We start from the raw sequence: 17,488 nt of genomic DNA on the forward strand, positions 1-17,488 counted from the left end.
TGTTCATTCGCCAATGGCTTCACTGCTCTGATTCTGAGACGTCTGATTTAGTTATCGTTTGGCTTCCGCATCGAGTGCATCTAAAACAGCAGAAGTGCGACTGGCGTTGATTAGTTTTACTCTTGTGGCACCCATTTCGAATGACTAAATAAAATGATTTGGATGAGGCAAATATTTACGTTACGCTACAATCGCGGGTAAACAGTAAACTCATTCAAGTGCATAGAACAATATTGATTTTTTCTTCGTTCCAAAGCATTGTCAGACGTTTAAGCTATGTTCACAACGTCGGAAAGCATCCTTTGGTGTACAGAAATGTTGGCCAGCATCTCAAATTGGCAGCAGAACGGTTCCCGAACAATGAAGCCCTGGTCTCCGTTCACGAAGCAAAACGGATGACATTTTCCGACGTCTTAGATAGGGTTTGGATGGAGTGGGTTGATGCAAGCGAATTGAAAACTGATTCATTTCTTTCTTTTTAGGTAGACCGACTGGCAGCTGCTTTCTACCAACTGGGATTGCAGAAAGGTGATCGCATCGGAATATGGGCTCCAAGTGGAACTCAGTTCTATATTTCCACGTTAGCAGCAGCTCGGGCGGGAATGATCTCCGTAAGTTACTTCGTAAATTATATAGATATTTTGGTTTGCTTTAGGTTTTGTTATAGGTTGGGATCAATCCAGCGTACCAGATTCCGGAAGTGGAGTATGCATTGAACAAAGTTGGAGTGAAAGCACTGATAGCTGCAGAAAGCTATCGCAGTCAGAATTATTACGAAATGACCAAACAGATTGTACCTGAGTTGGAAGCTTCTTCTGCTGGAAGTATTGCGAGTGCAAAGGTTCCGTCCTTGTCAGCAGTTATCATGAAGAGTAATACCAAAGGAAATAAGCTAAAGTTATACGTTTTCAGTTGAAGTACGACAGTAATGGTATCATTATCTTATTTTTTTTTCAGAGGTACCATTTCGTATGACGAACTGTTCCAGGCAGCTTCAGAGAAAGACATTACATTCGTGGAATCCATTCATAATACGATTACCCCGGACAGTGGCGTGAATCTCCAGTTCACTTCGGGAACCACTGGACAACCGAAAGCAGCACTTCTTTCCCACTTCAACTTCATCAATAATGCGATTTTCCTTGGGCTTGCATATGGTTTCAATCTTTCTGAACGTCATCGAGTGTGCATTCAAGTGCCATTCTTCCATGTTTTCGGAGTCGTAGTTGGAATTTTGGGCTCAGTTAGTCACGGTTGCACCCTCGTTGTACCAGGACCCGGTTATAATCCAAGCGCATCGGTACAGGCTATCGTCAATGAAAAGTAACTTCAGTTGTTGTAAGTCAGTTGTTCACATTTGGTTTACGCAAAATTTCACCAACAGGTGTAACGTGATCTACGGGACGCCCACAATGTACGTGGATTTGGTGAATGAGGTCAACAAGACGGGAACCAAACTCCCATCGATCAATTTGGCAGTCACGGGAGGTGCTCCCTGTGCACCGCAACTTTACGCAGACATCCAGGGTGTGCTAGGAGTCGAACAAGTCAAAACGATCTACGGGCTCACGGAAACGACGTGCGTATGCTTTCACTCAGTTTGCAAGGAGTCTCAGGAGAATGTTCTGAACACGGTTGGTCGCTTGGGCGATCACTGGGAGGCAAAGGTGGTTGATCGAGACGGCTCCATGGTACCATATGGAATGCCTGGAGAACTATGCGTTAGGGGCTATGGGACAATGTTGGGCTATTGGGAAGACGAGCAGAAGACCAAAGAGACGATCGGAATGGATAAATGGCTCAAAACTGGAGATCAGTTTGTGCTGAGGAAAGATGGCTATGGGAAAATTGTCGGACGTATCAAGGAGGTGGTGATCAGGGGAGGAGAAAACATCTACCCGCGGGAAATTGAAGACGTTCTTATTACGCATCCGGATGTGTTGGAGGTGCATTGCGTTGGAGTTCCAGATGATCGGATGGGAGAAGAATTGTGCGCTTTTGTGCGGATGAGTAACGATATGGCTAAATTGGATCAGGCACAAGTGAAGGAGTTCTGCAAAGGCAAAATTGCGCATTTCAAGGTGCCCAAGTATGTTGAAATGATCGATCACTTTCCCAAGACAACATCAGGTAAAATACAAAAGTTCAAGCTTTTGGAGCGCTTCATGCAAAATAAAAATACGGCATAGTATACTTCACATAATGCTTCCTTATGAATCAACTTGATCTCTGATTTCAAACTTTTTTTAGATCCGAAAAACCGTTATCCTACTTGTTGGGGTCTCAGTGTCATTAGTAATCATACGCTCCCAAAATCATCCTATTCTAAACGATACGACTGTAAGAGAGATTTCGGAGATTTTAGGGAGATTTTGGAGGAAATCCAAGAAGCGTCAGAGCGTTTTCAGCGGGTTTCAGAGACGTTACGGAGGTGTTGCTTAGGCATTTTTGGGGATTCCAGAAGGTCTAAAGTGTGTTACACGGGCTCCAAGGGGGTTTAAGGGGGATTTCAGAGGCATTCCAAAATGCGTCAGAGCATTTTTAGCGAATTTCTGAGTCATTACGGATGCGTTACATGGCCGTTTTCAGGGAGTTCAGAAGGGCCTAAGGTGCGTTACATGTGGTTTCAGGGGGTTTAAGGGGATTTCAGAGGCATTTCAAGAAGCTTCAGAGCATTTTCAGCGGATCGCAGAAACGTTTTGGAGACGTTACATAGGCGTTTTCGGGGGCTTCGGAGAGTCTCAGTGCATTACATGGATCCGAGGGGATTTACGAGGGATTTCTGAGGTGTTTCAAGAAGTTACAAAGGATTTTCGGCGGGTTTCAGAGTCGTTACAGAGGTTTTTTTTGAGGATTTCAGAAACCCCAGTAGTACCTCTTTATTGTCTTCGAAACCCCAAGCGCTATCTTTGATTCCAAAATGGTCTAGGATATCGGGCTTCAACATCAACTCAGGTCCGAAAATATCCATATGGCATGAGTCTTTTTGATTTATTGGATGTCGGCCGTAACTATTCAGTTGAGAGCCACTGACTTTTGTTCCACTGCTCCATTGGTGGTTATAATCCTCGGAACGCACAATTCGAAAATCTTTGTCTCCGATTTTTCACACTTCCGGTTCCTGAGTTTTACGGATGGCCCGTTCGCAGTTTTCGAAATCACTGGGATTTTATTAGTTCACTCGGTTTGCCAATCCACTACATTTTTTGCCGTGTTAAAAAAAATGTCACAGTCACCCATGAATGTTTCATCTGGTCATGCGTGAATGTTTTTGTTGCATGAAAGTCAGGATCATTCACCTACATACTATTATCATGCAACCTACAGTTTTTGACAGTACATTTTGAATCACTGAACAGGATATAAAAGGGAAGTTTAAAGCAGTCCAAGCTGGATTCAGAGAGATACCTGGAGGTCTCATAGGAGTTTTAAGAAGTTTTCAGATGCATTCGTGGGAATCTAATGGGGTTCCAGGGGAGTTCTAGGTGGGCTCTGGGCGCTTCAATGGGTCTCAGGGATTTTCAGGGGAGTACCAGAGTGTTTCAGGAGCATTTCAGGAGCAATTCAGGGGGTTTCAGGAAGTACATGGAGGTCTCAGAGATGATTCAAGGGGATCCTAGGGGGTTTCAGGGCACGATGAGGCTTCAGGGGCGTTCAAGGTGGTCTCAGAATCGTTTCAAAGGGTTTCAGCGTGTTCCAGAGATTCTAGGTGGTCTCAGGGACGCTACAGGGCTTCAGGGGATCTCAGGAGGGTTCTAGGGGGGGGGGGGGGGGGTGGCAGGAACACTTCAAAGAGTCTCAAGAGATTCCATGGGACTTCAGGGACCTCAAGTGGCGCTGGGGGTGGGGGGTCTCTTGGTTGTTTCAGGATGTTCGAAGGGGGTACCAGGAGATCTCAGGGGCGTTTTGAAGAGGACCCAAAGGGTTTCAAAGGGAGTATCAATAGATTGTCACACGGGGGTTTCTTCTCACTGGCATGCGACAATTTTTTCAAAGAAAGTAAGCTAAAACACATGCAGAAGTGCTGCCGTGTATACAGACAGCCTGAACAGGTCCGCGGCTTAGCATCAAGATTCACTTAAACGACTCTAGTCCGCGACATCACCAGGGATAAAAAAGAATGTTGAAATTTTAACAAGCGTAACCCTGACGATGATGATTAACCTGGGCTTGTTAGGGGAATATCTGTAAAAAGAGAAAATCGCGTGAAGTACTGTTCCTTTGAATTCCACTACGAATTTGCATCCTTTGATAGATACGTATTTCGACCTCAACTGTAAGGTCGTCTTCAGTGTCTTGTACTTGACTCGACTCAAGTACAAGACACTGAAGACGACCTCACAGTTGAGGTCGAAATACGCATCTGTCAAAGGATGCAAATTCGTAGTGGAATTCAAAGGAACAGTACTTAACGCGATTTTCTTTTTTCAAGCGTAACCCATTTATTTCCCATCCCCAATTCAGGTTAAGTTCCGACCTTATAGCGCACTTCATGTGTTGCTTGTGGGCTAGATCATATGGAACTAACGGGATCGTTCAGAGATATACAGGCACAGACACAATTCTCATTTGGTTTATTCACCACAGCTAAATTCGGATTATTATTCGGCAAGTGAGTGGTACCCTTCTACATATTCCGATCATCGTCTTTTGTGTTCTGTTGTCGCGTGTAATGGTTTACAGATTTGAGAACTTCAAAATTTATTTTTATTCTGGTGGGCCATTCCATTATCATTAATCGGGTAAATCGTCTGTCGCATGCTAAAATGATGCAGGGGATTAGATCTCAAGGCCGTTTCAAGGGAGTCACTATGAGGTTTCAGGGGGTTTCAGGGAGTACTATGAGGTTTCAGGAGCATTCAAAGAGTTCTCAAAATTGTTCCAGAGGCATTACAGAGGGTCCCAATGAGACTCATTGAGACCTTTAGAAGCGTCCCTGAGGCCCCCTGGAACCCCTCTGAAACATCTCTGAGATTCATGAAGCGCCTCTGAGACCTCATACTTACCTTACCAATCAGGCTAAAGCCGGGGTGGCCTCTGCTGTACATAGTAGCCGTCTCCATTCCACTCGGTTCATGGTTGTTTGTCTCCAGTTCTGCACTCTGCGTAGGGTCCGCAGATCGTCCTCCATTTGGTCAACCCACCTAGCTCGCTGCGCTCCACGTCTTCTTGTACCGGTCGGATGACTCTCGAGAACCTTTTTAGTCGGGTTGCTATCCGACATCCTGATGACGTAATCCGCCCTCCGTAGCCTCCCAATTTTCGCGGTATGGACGATGGTTGGTTCTCTCAGCAGCTGATGCAGCTTGTGGTTCATTCGCCTTCTCCAAGTCCCGTCTTCCATCTGCACTCCGCCGTAGATGGTACGCAACACCTTCCGTTCGAAAACTCCAAGGGCGCGTTGGTCCTCTGCACGTAGGGTCCATGTTTCGTGCCTACAGAGGACGACCGGTCTAATCAGCGTTTTGTAGATAGTTAACTTCGTGTTACGGCGAACTTTATTCGATCGTAGAGTTCTGCGGAGTCCAAAGTAAGCACGATTTCCTGCCACAATGCGCCTCTGAATTTCTCTGTTGGTGTCGTTGTCGGCGGTCACCAGTGAACCCAAGTACACGAATTCTTCAACCACCTCGATTTCATCACCGTCGATATAAATTCGGGGTGGCGGGCACGGTGATTCCTCCCTGGAACCCTTTGCCGTCATGTACTTTGTCTTGGACACATTAATGACTAATACGATTCGCCTGGCTTCACTCTTTAGTCGGATGTACGTTTCCGCCATCGTCTCAAATTTACGAGTTATAATATCAATATCATCAGCGAAGCCAAGTAGCTGATCGGACTTCGTGAAAATCGTTCCACTCGTGTTTATCCCCACTCTCCTAATTACACCCTCTAAAGCAATATTGAGCAAGCACGAAATACCATCACCTTGCCGTAAACCTCAGCGAGATTTGAAGGGACTCGAGAGTGTCCCTGAAACTCGAACTACGCACATCACTCGATCCATCGTCGCCTTGATCAATTATATCAGTTAATCCGGGAATCCGTATTCGTGCATAATCTGCCATAGCAGTTCTCGATCGATTGTATCATACGCCGATTTGAAATCGATGAACAAGTGATGTGTGAGCACGTGGTATTCGCGGCATTTCTGCAACACCAGGCAGATGGCGAACATCTGGCCAGTTGTAGCGCGTGCATCCATAAATCCAGCCTGATAATGCCCCACGAACTCTCTAGCAAATTTGAGAGAGTACCTTGTAGGCAGCGCTCAGTAGTGTGATCGCGCGGTAGTTCCCGCAATCCAACTTGTCGCCCTTTTTGTAGATCTATGGGACACACGATACCTTCCATCCATTCCTCCGGTAATACTTCCTCTCAAATCTTGGTAATGACCCAGTGTAGTGCTCTCACCAGTGCTTCTCCACTGTATTTTAGAAGCTCGCTTGATAGTTGATCTGCTCCAGCGGCTTTGTTGTTTTTTAACCGGTCAACCTCCTCCTCAATCTCTTGGAGGTCAGGGGCCGGAAGTCTTTCGTCCTGGCACATACTCCTAGATCTGTTATTACGCTACCTTCGGTACTTGCAACGTCGCCATTGAGGTGCTGATTGTAATGCTGCCGCCACCTCTCGACCACCTCACGCTCGCTCGTGAAAATATTCCCGTGATTATCTCGGCACATGTCGGCTTGTGGCACAAAGCCTCTGTGCGAGCGGTTCAGCTTCTCGTAGAACTTTCGTGTGTCCGTAGCGCGGTACAGCTCTTCCATCGCTTCGCGATCTCGTTCTTCCTGCTGGCGCTTCTTCATCTGGAAGACTGAGTTCTGCCTGTTCCGCGCCTGTTTGTAACGTGCCTCATTCGCTCTCGTACGGTGTTGCAGCATTCTCGCCCATGCTGCATTCTTTTCGTTTTTCAACTGTGCTTATTCGCCGTCGTACCAGTCGTTTCTGTTATTCGAACTCGCGAAGCCTCTGAGACCTCATGGTACCATCTGAGATGATCCTGACACTCTCTGAAACGCTCCTGAGATCTTTTGGTACCTCCTGAAACCATCATAAACGCGGTGAAATTATTCACCGAATTTAAATTGTAAAATACGTTTCCACAGATTCTTCTGTGAAATGCAATGTTTTCCTATCCAACTGTCAAAATTTCACTGAAGATTCGGTGGAGGCAAACAGATGACCTAATTCTGTGAAATTTTCACATTACGGTTCGGTAATTATCAAATTTTTTACCGTGCACTGCAATTTTCACCGAATTTCTGTTAAACCATTGTCTGTCTGTCTGTCATCGGCTGGTTTTGATTTTTGTACCGTTGAGCTAGCAAAGGTAGCCTTCGGAAACCCAGTAGAATAACACGATGATGGAAGAAGTTTTGGCTGATTTCCAACAGCAGGACGAAGAGCTGGTTAGCAGGTTCCGTAAGTACTTATTGCATCTTAATAATATTATTTTTTTGCAGTCAATTATCTGCTCTTTCTTCCAGATTGAAGTGCCTGGAACTTAGCCGAATACGTCACAACGTTGCATCGTTAGATCATCTAAAAGCAATTACTTTCATCCGATTAATGTGTCATCATCATTGTAATTTACAGACTTGATTCTGATTCTAAATAAAAATGTGAAATTACGAATAATATTTGTGAACCGCGAAAAATCTATCTGAAAAATAACCGAATATTTGTATAAAAATCACCGAAAGTTCTGTGAAACCTGCAAAACCAAACAATTATTTCACATAAAATCTGTAAAAAAAATAACCGAAAGGTTCGATGAGTTTGACAGATCAGCATTTTTGGCGTGATATTCGTCCCCTGTAATCTCTCTGAAACGCTTCTGTGACTTAAGAAGCGTCTCTGAGACTCCCAGGAACCCCCTAAAACCATCTGAAATGACCCTGGCACTCCTTTGAGTTCTCATGTGTTCCCCGGAAACCCCATAGGACCCTTTGAAACACCCTTGCGATCTCTTGGTACCCCCTGATACCACCATAAACGCCCATGAGATTCCCTGAAACGTCCCTGAGACGAGACACTTTGAAGCGTTCGTGAGGTCCCCCTGTAATTCACTGAGACCGCTGAATGTTCTCCTGAGGCCCCTTGGATCCCCCTTGAAAGCCTCTGAAACCCTCCCGAAATCCCCTGAAATGAACCTGAGACCTCCTGGTACCCCCAGAAACCCAATGTGGCCCTATTGAAACGCCCATGAGATTGCCAGGAAATCTCCTGAGAAGCGTCCCTGAGGCAACCTGGAAGCCTCCTGAAATACTCCCAAAATCCCCTGTAATGCCCTTGAGACTCCCTGGATCCACCTTGAAATGCCGCTGAGATCTCCTGATATCCCCTAAAACACCCCTTGAGTCTCCCCTGACGCCACATGGAACCCCCGCTAAGATACCTTGAAGCGCCAACTAAACCTGTCGAAACGCTCTCAAAAAATCCTGAAGTCTCCTGCAACAACCCCATGAAACTCCTCTGATGTCCCTTAGAACTGTCTTCTTGTTGGCTCTCTGGAAACTCCTATAGTAAGACGATCTACCACAGAGGCTAACAGCAATCATGAGAATACATAAAAAATCTGTAAAATGCTTATTTGACCCATATGCCCCAACAGCGGCTGAAGTTTCGCTTTATTTTAATGGAAAAGAAAAATTTAAAATGTATTAATAAGAACCAGGTAAGATCCACACACTGTGTACATTGATTAAATAGTTGCTCATACTTTATTTTCAGCCATAAACGTTTCTAACAATTTAAATTTCTGAATCTTTCCCGAGGTCGTCTTTGGAAACTGTTCAACTATCCTCAGATGTCGAGGGATTTTGAAATTAGCCAGCTTTCCTTGGCAGAATTGCTTAATCTCTTCTAGGTTCACTGCTTCATCAGGTACCGTTTCTTTGACTCTCACAAAAGCACAAATTTCTTCAACCAACCGTTCATCGGGAACCCCAATGCAATACGCTTCCAGCAGATGTGGATGTGTGTCCAGTACATCTTCTATCTCCTTTGGATAGACGTTCTCTCCTCCTCTGATGATGACCTCTTTGATTCGACCAACCACCGTCCCGTACCCATCGGGACGTAACACGAACTGATCACCCGTTTTCAGCCACTTATCCGCTCCCAATACCTCCTTCGTCTTCTGTTCCTCTTCCCAGTAGCCCAGCATGGTCCCATAACCTCGCAGGCACAACTCGCCAGCTGTTCCAAAGGGCACTGTATTCCCCTCATGGTCAACAACTTTCGCCTCAAAGTGCTCGAAAAGTTTACCGACCGTAGACAGAGCTACTTCCGTTTTGTCCCCGAAACCGGAAGTGAACGTTGCTCCGGATGCTTCAGTCATTCCGTATCCGGCCAGGACTTCTCGAACACCTAAACCTTCTTTCACTTCCAATATTAGGTTTGGAGAACAGCTGGAGGCTCCAATGAGGGCAAAATCCATCGGCGGTAGCTGTCTTTTGTCCTTTTGAAGTTCATTCAGCAAGTCCACGAACATCGTTGGAGTTCCGTAAACCATGGTACATCTGGAAATAGGAAATGTGAGCATTTCTTAGAATAACGTATGTCTGAATCGTACTTCTCTTCTGTAATAGCCTTCAGGGAGGCGATGGCCTGAAAGCCTGCCGATGGGAACACCAATGCGGTGCCATAGTTGAATGAAGCCATCAACCCAAGGGACATTCCAAACACATGGAAGAGAGGTACTTGCAGACAAATTCGATGCTGTTTGCGATCCAGCTCAAGGCGATGCGCTGAATGTGTGCCGTTGTTGACCAGTCCAAAATGGGACAATAGGGCGGCTTTAGGATGGCCGGTTGTTCCAGAGGTGAACAACAGGGCGGCACCGCTGTCCGGAGAGATAAGCGGTTGAAGTGGTTCGATTTTGGATATTTCTTCTTCGGAAGCCATCTGCAGCATGTCGTTCAAGGTCACGGTTCCTCTGAAAACGTATTTTCGTATGAACAGTTCATCATCTGAAATGTGAGTTGCTAACTTACGGTAACCGCTTCGACTCCGTATCCACAATGACCATTTTCAAAGACGGAACTTTGGAAGACTTCAATTTTCCAGGGGAACTTTCGGCAAGTTCCGGCATCAGTTGGCATAGTACTTCGTAGTATTTCTGCGAACGGTAGCTTTCAATGGTGACCAGAGCCTTGACCTGAACTTTGTTCATCGCATACTCAACTTCGGGCAGTTGGAAAGCCGGGTTGATTCCCACCTATTTGTTCGAAGATGCAGTCATGAGGACGAATACGTATATATCGGAAGGATTCATACTTACGGCGATCATCCCAGCTCGGGAAATTGCCAAACTGGATAAGTAATAGGCAGAACAGTTGGGCGCCCAAATACCTACGCGATCTCCTACTTCCAATCCTAAAAGGTGAAGGCTGCTGGCTAAACGATCAACCTGAAATCAATTCAATCATCAAATAAGTCAATTCCAACACATTTGAATTCTCCAACAACCTTTTCCATAACATCGGAAAATGAAAATCTCTTAGCCTCATGGCAGGACACCATTGCTTCATTGTTTGGATACTTTTCCGCCGCTAGCCGAACATGCTGACCAATGTTCCTGTACAGCAGTGGTTGTGCATCCGCGTTGTGTACATAGCTTTGATTACCTTCGGCGGTTAACGATTGGACTTCGATCCCAGACGAAGAGCGCAAAACTTTCGGCGATATGTGGAACAATCTGTGATAGAGTGCACCTTATCAGTATAATGGCGCCCCACCCGGGGGTTCAGTATCGTCAATGTTTACGGCAATCCAGCGTTCCATACGTACCTTTTTGGTGAGATGCTCAAAGCTAAGCTCGAGATTCTTAACATTTTAACAATATCCAAACTTGAAAGGCTTATCTCTTTTCAAACAATGGAATTTGTACGATGATTGTGGAATTTTAACCGGTGGTTGTGCCTTTGACCTGATACCCGCGACTGTCTGCTGCGAACTGAACGAGATTCTGTTGTATCAACTACGAGAACAACTCTCCACCGTCGCGAGAGTCCGGTTAATCAGCGTAATCAGCCAGCCCGTCAGCCAGCCAGCGTTGCCGGCATTAGTTCACGCAAAACATAACAACGCTTTATTGGTGCTGCAGTGGTGATAGTAGCGTCTGCAGAGTGTACCAGTCAGTGGTGGTATGTGATTGGAATACGGAAGCTGGTAAACAAACGATGGGGTAAATGTGACTCACGGGGGCCATTCCACTGTTTTTATTGAATGGTTAAAAAAGGATTGATAACACTCTGCAGCATAGCTACAACGTTTCATATACTATTTTCACCACTTTTCGTCAAATAGCACCACGGCACGTCATCCTTGTCCACGTACTTAAATAATCGATAAAGTTTGCGCTTATCTCTTGTGTCAAATCCAATGTTTCTGTATGTTTCAAATACAGCTATTTCGGCTGTAAAATGATTAATTTATTGATAATCTGTATTGAGCGCCCAAACTTTCTCTGGTCCCTGAACGAGTTCTTATCTCATGCTTTCTTGGATCGATATGATAACAACGGCCACCAGCTGAGAGTTGTTCGTTTAGTTGGTAGAACTGTCAGAGCACTGTCGATTTTATGAACTCAGCTAGACTAAAAAGGCGCGTATCGAGTGTCTGTTAATCAAGGAGGAACGGCTCAAACAGTGTTTATTCTAGTGTCTGAATATGCAATCCTTTCCCATTGCAAGCAAACCGGAATACATCTTACTTTTAGGCACGGTCAAGGTCTGAGCAATTTCGCGTGGGTAGTTTAGATTCCATTGAGATCTTTTAGCCACTGCCATATCCCTATCCCAATCCCTAACACATACCCCCGCGTGGCACCTGCTGGTCTGCGAGCAATCTTAGAGAAGATCTGGTAAACTTCCCCGGTGGGAACTTTGATCTTAGGCTGACAACTAAGGGGGAGGGGAGGTTTGCTTCTGCGTCCGAGTGCAAGAGAAGGACTGTATGCTTAACTATGGTCCTCTGAAAAGTAGAAGGTTGATGTCCAACCCTGCGAGCCAGAGCATTGCAATGGAAGATCAGCAACAGAATAATACGAACCGAGATCAACGGCAACGACTCCAGTGAGCGTAAAGATCTCGAGATTGGAATTCCATTGGGAGCACCCGCATTAGGGTGGCTCAAGCTTGTATGGCAAAACCACATGTCAAAAAGTTCGATGGGCCCCCTTCTCATTTCGTTCTATATGACGCCACGATGCTCTGGTCAAATTTTCAGTTAAATCCGTTAACATTAGAGCGGTGCTAAACTCGTTTGAAGTTTGTATGGGAATTTATATGGGAAAACATCGTTTTTTGCAATTTTCTTCTGAGGGGCTCGAATTTTCCTTAAAACACGTAATCGATCCTATAGAAATATAGCCTGGGATATGCCAAAAAACTTTGCCGAAGACCGCAACGTAATCAGACACTTTCGAAAAAAGATATAGTCTAGACAGTACGGACCCATTCAATGAGATTTTATTGCTATTGTTATTCCTTTACATGTTAAATGTTAAGCACCACCAGATGGTCTGCATGTAATATCTTTTCTTACAAGCTTCGGATGACTTTGTGGTCTTCGATAAAGTTTTTCGGCACATATAAGACTATAGTTCTATATAATAGGTAATGTGTTTTAAGTAAAAATAGTGCCCCTCATGAGAAAAATGCTAAAAATGATGTTTTCCCATATAAACTCCCATACAAACTTCAAATGAGTTTAGCACCGCCCTAATGTTAATGGATTTAGCTGAAAATTTGACCAGAGCATCGTGGCGTCATATAGAACGAAATGAGAAGGGGGCCCATCGAACTTTTTGATATGTGGTATTTTGAGCCACGCTAACCCGCATACTTGCCCATCTACTGAAGGGCCGCGGGTTCGGCATCGTAGCACTGCAGAAGATGTATTGGACAGGATCCATGGTGCGATCCTGTAGAGGTAGTCATTCTATCTACTAAAGCAACGACAACACACGAACTGCAGGTCGATTTCTTCGTCTGCAAAAACATGGCCATGCGTAGCACCTTTATTCAACACAGTCTCTCTTATCCTTACACCTGGAGATCACCACAGCAGATGGAATCGCAAATCAACCACGTATTGATTGACGGACGTCATTTCTCCGACATTATTGGCGTCAGGACCTTCCATGGTGCTACATCGACGCCGACCACTACCTGATGATGGTCAAACTGCGTCCAAAACTTTCCGTCATCAACAATATGCAGTACCGGTCACCGCCACGGTACAGACTAGAGCGACTGTAGCAACCAACCGGATGCCGCGCCACCTCAGTATACGCGCAGAATCTCGAGGCAGCGTTGCCAGACGAGGGCGTGCTCGATGTGGCCTCCTCTAGAGGACTGCTGGAGTACAGTGAAAACAGTCATTAACCCTCGAGCGACCGCGCTTTTGTGTTTTGTACAACACGGTATACAAATCTCGCTTTTTGTACTCAGCATTAGCTTGGTGCTGATGGTGGTGGCCAACCGCACGAGGTACGTAAGGTTAACGACGCAGCAGAGGGCACGTGAGACAATAAAAGGCGACGGAACGAAAGGTTCGACGAGGAGTGCAAAGCGTTTTGGAGGAGAGTTAATGCAGGCGCGGGCGCTAATGCTGCAGTAAGAAATCCGGCAGAACGTGGCACGTTACAAACAGAAGCGGAAACAGTAGACCCACCTCTTTCGGGAGAAAAACATGGAGGTTCTACCAGAAGATGCAGGGATAGGGGCGAGAACCTCCTGACGGACGGACGGACGTGGTGTGATTGAAAGGTGGAAGCAGTACTTTGATGATCACCTGAATTGTGTGATGTCCTTAGACACGGAGGACCACGACTACGCCAATGCAGCAGAGGACGGAAATAAGTTAACTCCCACGATGAGGGTAGTTAAGGCTTTCATGCATAAGGCTCAAATGTTTTGAAGCAAAAAGGAGCCGAAAGACAACATAAGGATGGCTTCACACTAGTGTGGGACAAACGTCAAATTCTCGCTCCAGTGGACTTTTTTGATTCCATTTAGGTCCCATATGAACTGTGCAAAATTTCAGTGCAATCGGTGAAACTATAATTTAGCGCAAGCGGTTCAAAGTTTTCATAGGATTTACTGTGGGAAAAGATACACTTTCAGATAATAAATCCAGAGGTCGCCTCCTGTCTCCTTAATTCAAATCGATCAACGCTTATTGTAGAAAAATCATTTATGAAACTTTCCTTCGAAGACAGCAAAACGATTGGGTGCTTGTGGAAAAAGTTATTGATTTATTACCGATTAGTGATCTAACGAACGGCTTTTTGTTTTGTTTTATTAACAGCACTGTAGCTGCTGCCTTGGCTGCTGCTGTTTCTGGGGGTGGTGATGCCTGAGTGAGCCACTTTCTGATTGAGAAAGTTACAGAGCTTAGGTCAGAGAGTTGTTGCGTTGATTTGATTATGTTAGTAAGAGAATATATAAACTAGTGAGTAAGTGTGTATGAACTAGTGAGTTAAGGCTCAAGCATCCGTCATCATTTTTCGGAAAATAAAAAGCAGTTTTCTCGCTGCAAATCAAAACAAGGATCATGAAAATATATTCACTGCATTGTATTCCTCATGTGGAGTACAGTGAATATATTTTCATAGCAAAAACTTTTGTTTTGAACGAAAAAACTGCTTTCAAATGTTTGATGATGACGATGATTTCAATGACGAAAAGTTCAACGTTAATGAGTTAGTGAATAGTAAGTGGGGTAGTGAGTTTGGAGTCACTGTGTTAGTGAGTGAATTAGTGAGTTAGTCAGTGAGTTAATGAGCGAATTTGTAAACTAGGGAGTTGATGAATGAGTGAGTTAATGAGTAAGATGATTAATGAAAGAATCAATGAGTGAGTGTGTAAGTGAGTAAGTTGGTATTGAGTATGTTACAGCTTATTAGACTATTGTGCAAATATTTTTTACACACCTCACTGAACACCTACGCTTTCTCACGTTTACCTTGACAACAACTTTTTTCCTCAATTTTATTATTTTGGAAGAGAATTTGATTAGCATCGTATCAAGCGTATCAACACAGTTTCGTGAAAGATTCAATAGAGCCAGCGAAAAACACGGGATGTATCTCATGTTTTCAGGCATAGGAGTAAATTAAAGTGAATTCAAAGCTCTGGAAAGTATCTGGAGCACCAGCTATAAGAACCTGGATATTCTAGAAGTAATGTGGAGATTCATGGAGTCGGAACCAATCTGGGTGTATTGGTTGGTTGTATTACGGAGGATAGTGTGTACTGCATGCTGCACTCCTTGAATCCCCGGCCACAGTCAGAAAGCCGCAACATCTACGATAAAGGTGGGGAATCACTCAGTCCGCACTGACTGACAGGGCACGTCAGGGATGAAACAGGGACTCCATGTTCACAAGATGGCTCGCGGAACTTGGAGGAACAACCCAGGTAAAAACCGGCCAATGCAAAGCAAGAAACTAAGAGCGCTTCAAATCAGACAATTTTAAGGATGATGTTTAAGGACAAGGTATTTGGAGTACATTGCTCCGACCAGTCATCACTGATGTTGTCTGTCCCAACTCCACCAGCGGTGCTGCCGACTCAAACCTCAGTCTTCACCCTTACGCTTTCCTCAATATTTGTCTTCCCACCCCAATCGCGAACCTAGCAGCTCCCCAACTGCAATTCACCCCGCTGCGATCGGATGCCATAAAACACAATATACAGAACATTATCCATCATAGCATTTTACAACCCGGTTTGGATCGAATTATCAGCGCATATCACTATTCCTTAGAGTTCCTTAACTATCCCTTAACACCTGTTCTGGCTAAACCGTCAATAATAGATGGCGGAACACGGAATTCGGCCAAAAAAAAAAACTAGTTTGGTGAAGGTCATATTCTTCTTCTTTATCTTTATGGTTCGACGTTCGCATTGGAACTGCTTCACTTCAACTTAGTGTTCTTAAAACACTTCCACAGTTATTAATTGAAGGGCTTTCTTTACATGCCATTGCATTGTATAGTGTGAGGCATGCATAATGATACACTATGACCAGGAAGTCAAGGAAATTTTCCCGACCGGAACGGGAATCGAACCCGCCGTCTCCGGATAGGCGGTCCAAAGCTTTAACCACTAGGCTATCTGAAGGTCATATTATGCAAGATATTTAGTGAGTTCGTCTCTCTTGTTTTGGTAAAATGCTAACATTTTAATGCATACGCCTATTAATATTAGGGAGTGTGCAATTGTATCTCACTCAAACAAAACTGCACCACCCAAGTAACAGAACTAGCTGAATAGCAGTTTATCAAGCTAAAGTTTGCTTAAGAGAAGTTTGAACCACTCTTGCACAGCAAAAATGTTTGTTGGGCAGAGTCTAGAAACTCATGAAATCTTCAATAAAAGATTGACTTAATCGTAGTGTGGTCAGCAAAAAAACACCCGTAGAATTCCGGCAGAGTTCCCGGGCCCCTTCTAACTTTTTGGCACAAATTTTCCAAATGGAGGAAAACGTGCCGCCTCTGGAGCCGACCTACTGATACCTGGGTTCTCAACGAAATGAAAATTATCATTTCTCTGTGAATTTTCCACCGATTTAAACATTTTTTTTTCACTTTACTCATCAAGGTAATATTCGGTTAGACTTGTCCGATGGGACCGTGGGTGCTGGAAATCCCGAATTTTAGTCAATGTTTTTATACAATACAATGTTTCGGTGGGTTAATAACAATATCGATACCAATGAATCTAAAATTGCTTCAGCATATTAATGTGCTCTAGATGTATCTGACCAGCCTGGAATCTTAAAATGTGTTGACTTTGAAACTGTGATTTCGGAATACACTTCCCGTGGGACCATGGTTGAACATAAACACTTTTCTATGGTTTGCAATATGACATAAGGACATGTTCCCAAAAAATCGGATTTTCAGGAATCTACGGTGATCTGATCGATACAACCGAATATTGTTCTCGATAGATAATGAATTTCTGAGTCGAATGGACCAACAATTTCTAAAATAAATGAAAAATTGACGGAGATATCATCACTTTAATTTCATGGGTGTCCGAGTGTCCTGCCGGCATTCCACGTAATAAATATATGCGGGAGTCCCTCCCCATGCCCCTTCTAACTTTAAAATTCGGTCAACCTTATTAATCGTTCTAAGATGTAACAGAGTTTCAACTTCCCAGTTTCAATAACGGGATTTGAAATTGAAAAAGTTACCCGGGTACCCAGTAAGCCCAAGAAGACGGCAACCTATTTTTTCACTATGGAGTTTGACAGGTTGGATTGTGCCTCCTTACGTGGAGCATAAATTTATGCTCCAGCCAAAATATTCACCAACATAGTCGTGAAATTTGAATGTTTACCTTTTATAAGAGGGATATCGGTGCAAAACGCTTACATCACATTAGATCTCATAAAAGTGTTGATCATGAAAAATCGGCATTAATTGATAATTTTCAATTTCAGAGAGTCGATGTTTAGG

At 44.3% G+C, this 17,488-nt stretch overlaps 2 protein-coding genes across 2 annotated transcripts; one reads left to right on the top strand and one right to left on the bottom strand.

The window, feature by feature from the left end:
• Positions 1-37: 37 nt before the first annotated feature.
• LOC115255412 (medium-chain acyl-CoA ligase ACSF2, mitochondrial-like) lies at positions 38-2,221 on the top strand. The gene is made up of 6 exons (XM_029853518.2): positions 38-197; positions 257-422; positions 483-611; positions 668-897; positions 958-1,323; positions 1,385-2,221. Exons 1-6 carry the CDS (start codon positions 154-156, stop codon positions 2,187-2,189), a joined length of 1,740 nt encoding a protein of 579 aa, XP_029709378.2. The 5' UTR covers positions 38-153; the 3' UTR covers positions 2,190-2,221.
• A 6,484-nt stretch (positions 2,222-8,705) lies between these two features.
• LOC109417644 (medium-chain acyl-CoA ligase ACSF2, mitochondrial-like) lies at positions 8,706-11,060 on the bottom strand. Its single transcript, XM_019691694.3, has 6 exons — positions 10,801-11,060; positions 10,480-10,708; positions 10,292-10,420; positions 10,005-10,228; positions 9,584-9,946; positions 8,706-9,530 (listed from the first exon to the last, which is right to left on the bottom strand). Exons 1-6 carry the CDS (start codon positions 10,842-10,844, stop codon positions 8,723-8,725), a joined length of 1,797 nt encoding a protein of 598 aa, XP_019547239.2. The 5' UTR covers positions 10,845-11,060; the 3' UTR covers positions 8,706-8,722.
• Positions 11,061-17,488: the final 6,428 nt, after the last annotated feature.

Source organism: Aedes albopictus, chromosome 2 (assembly GCF_035046485.1).
Source record: "Aedes albopictus strain Foshan chromosome 2, AalbF5, whole genome shotgun sequence".
NCBI classification, from domain to species: Eukaryota; Metazoa; Arthropoda; class Insecta; order Diptera; family Culicidae; genus Aedes; species Aedes albopictus.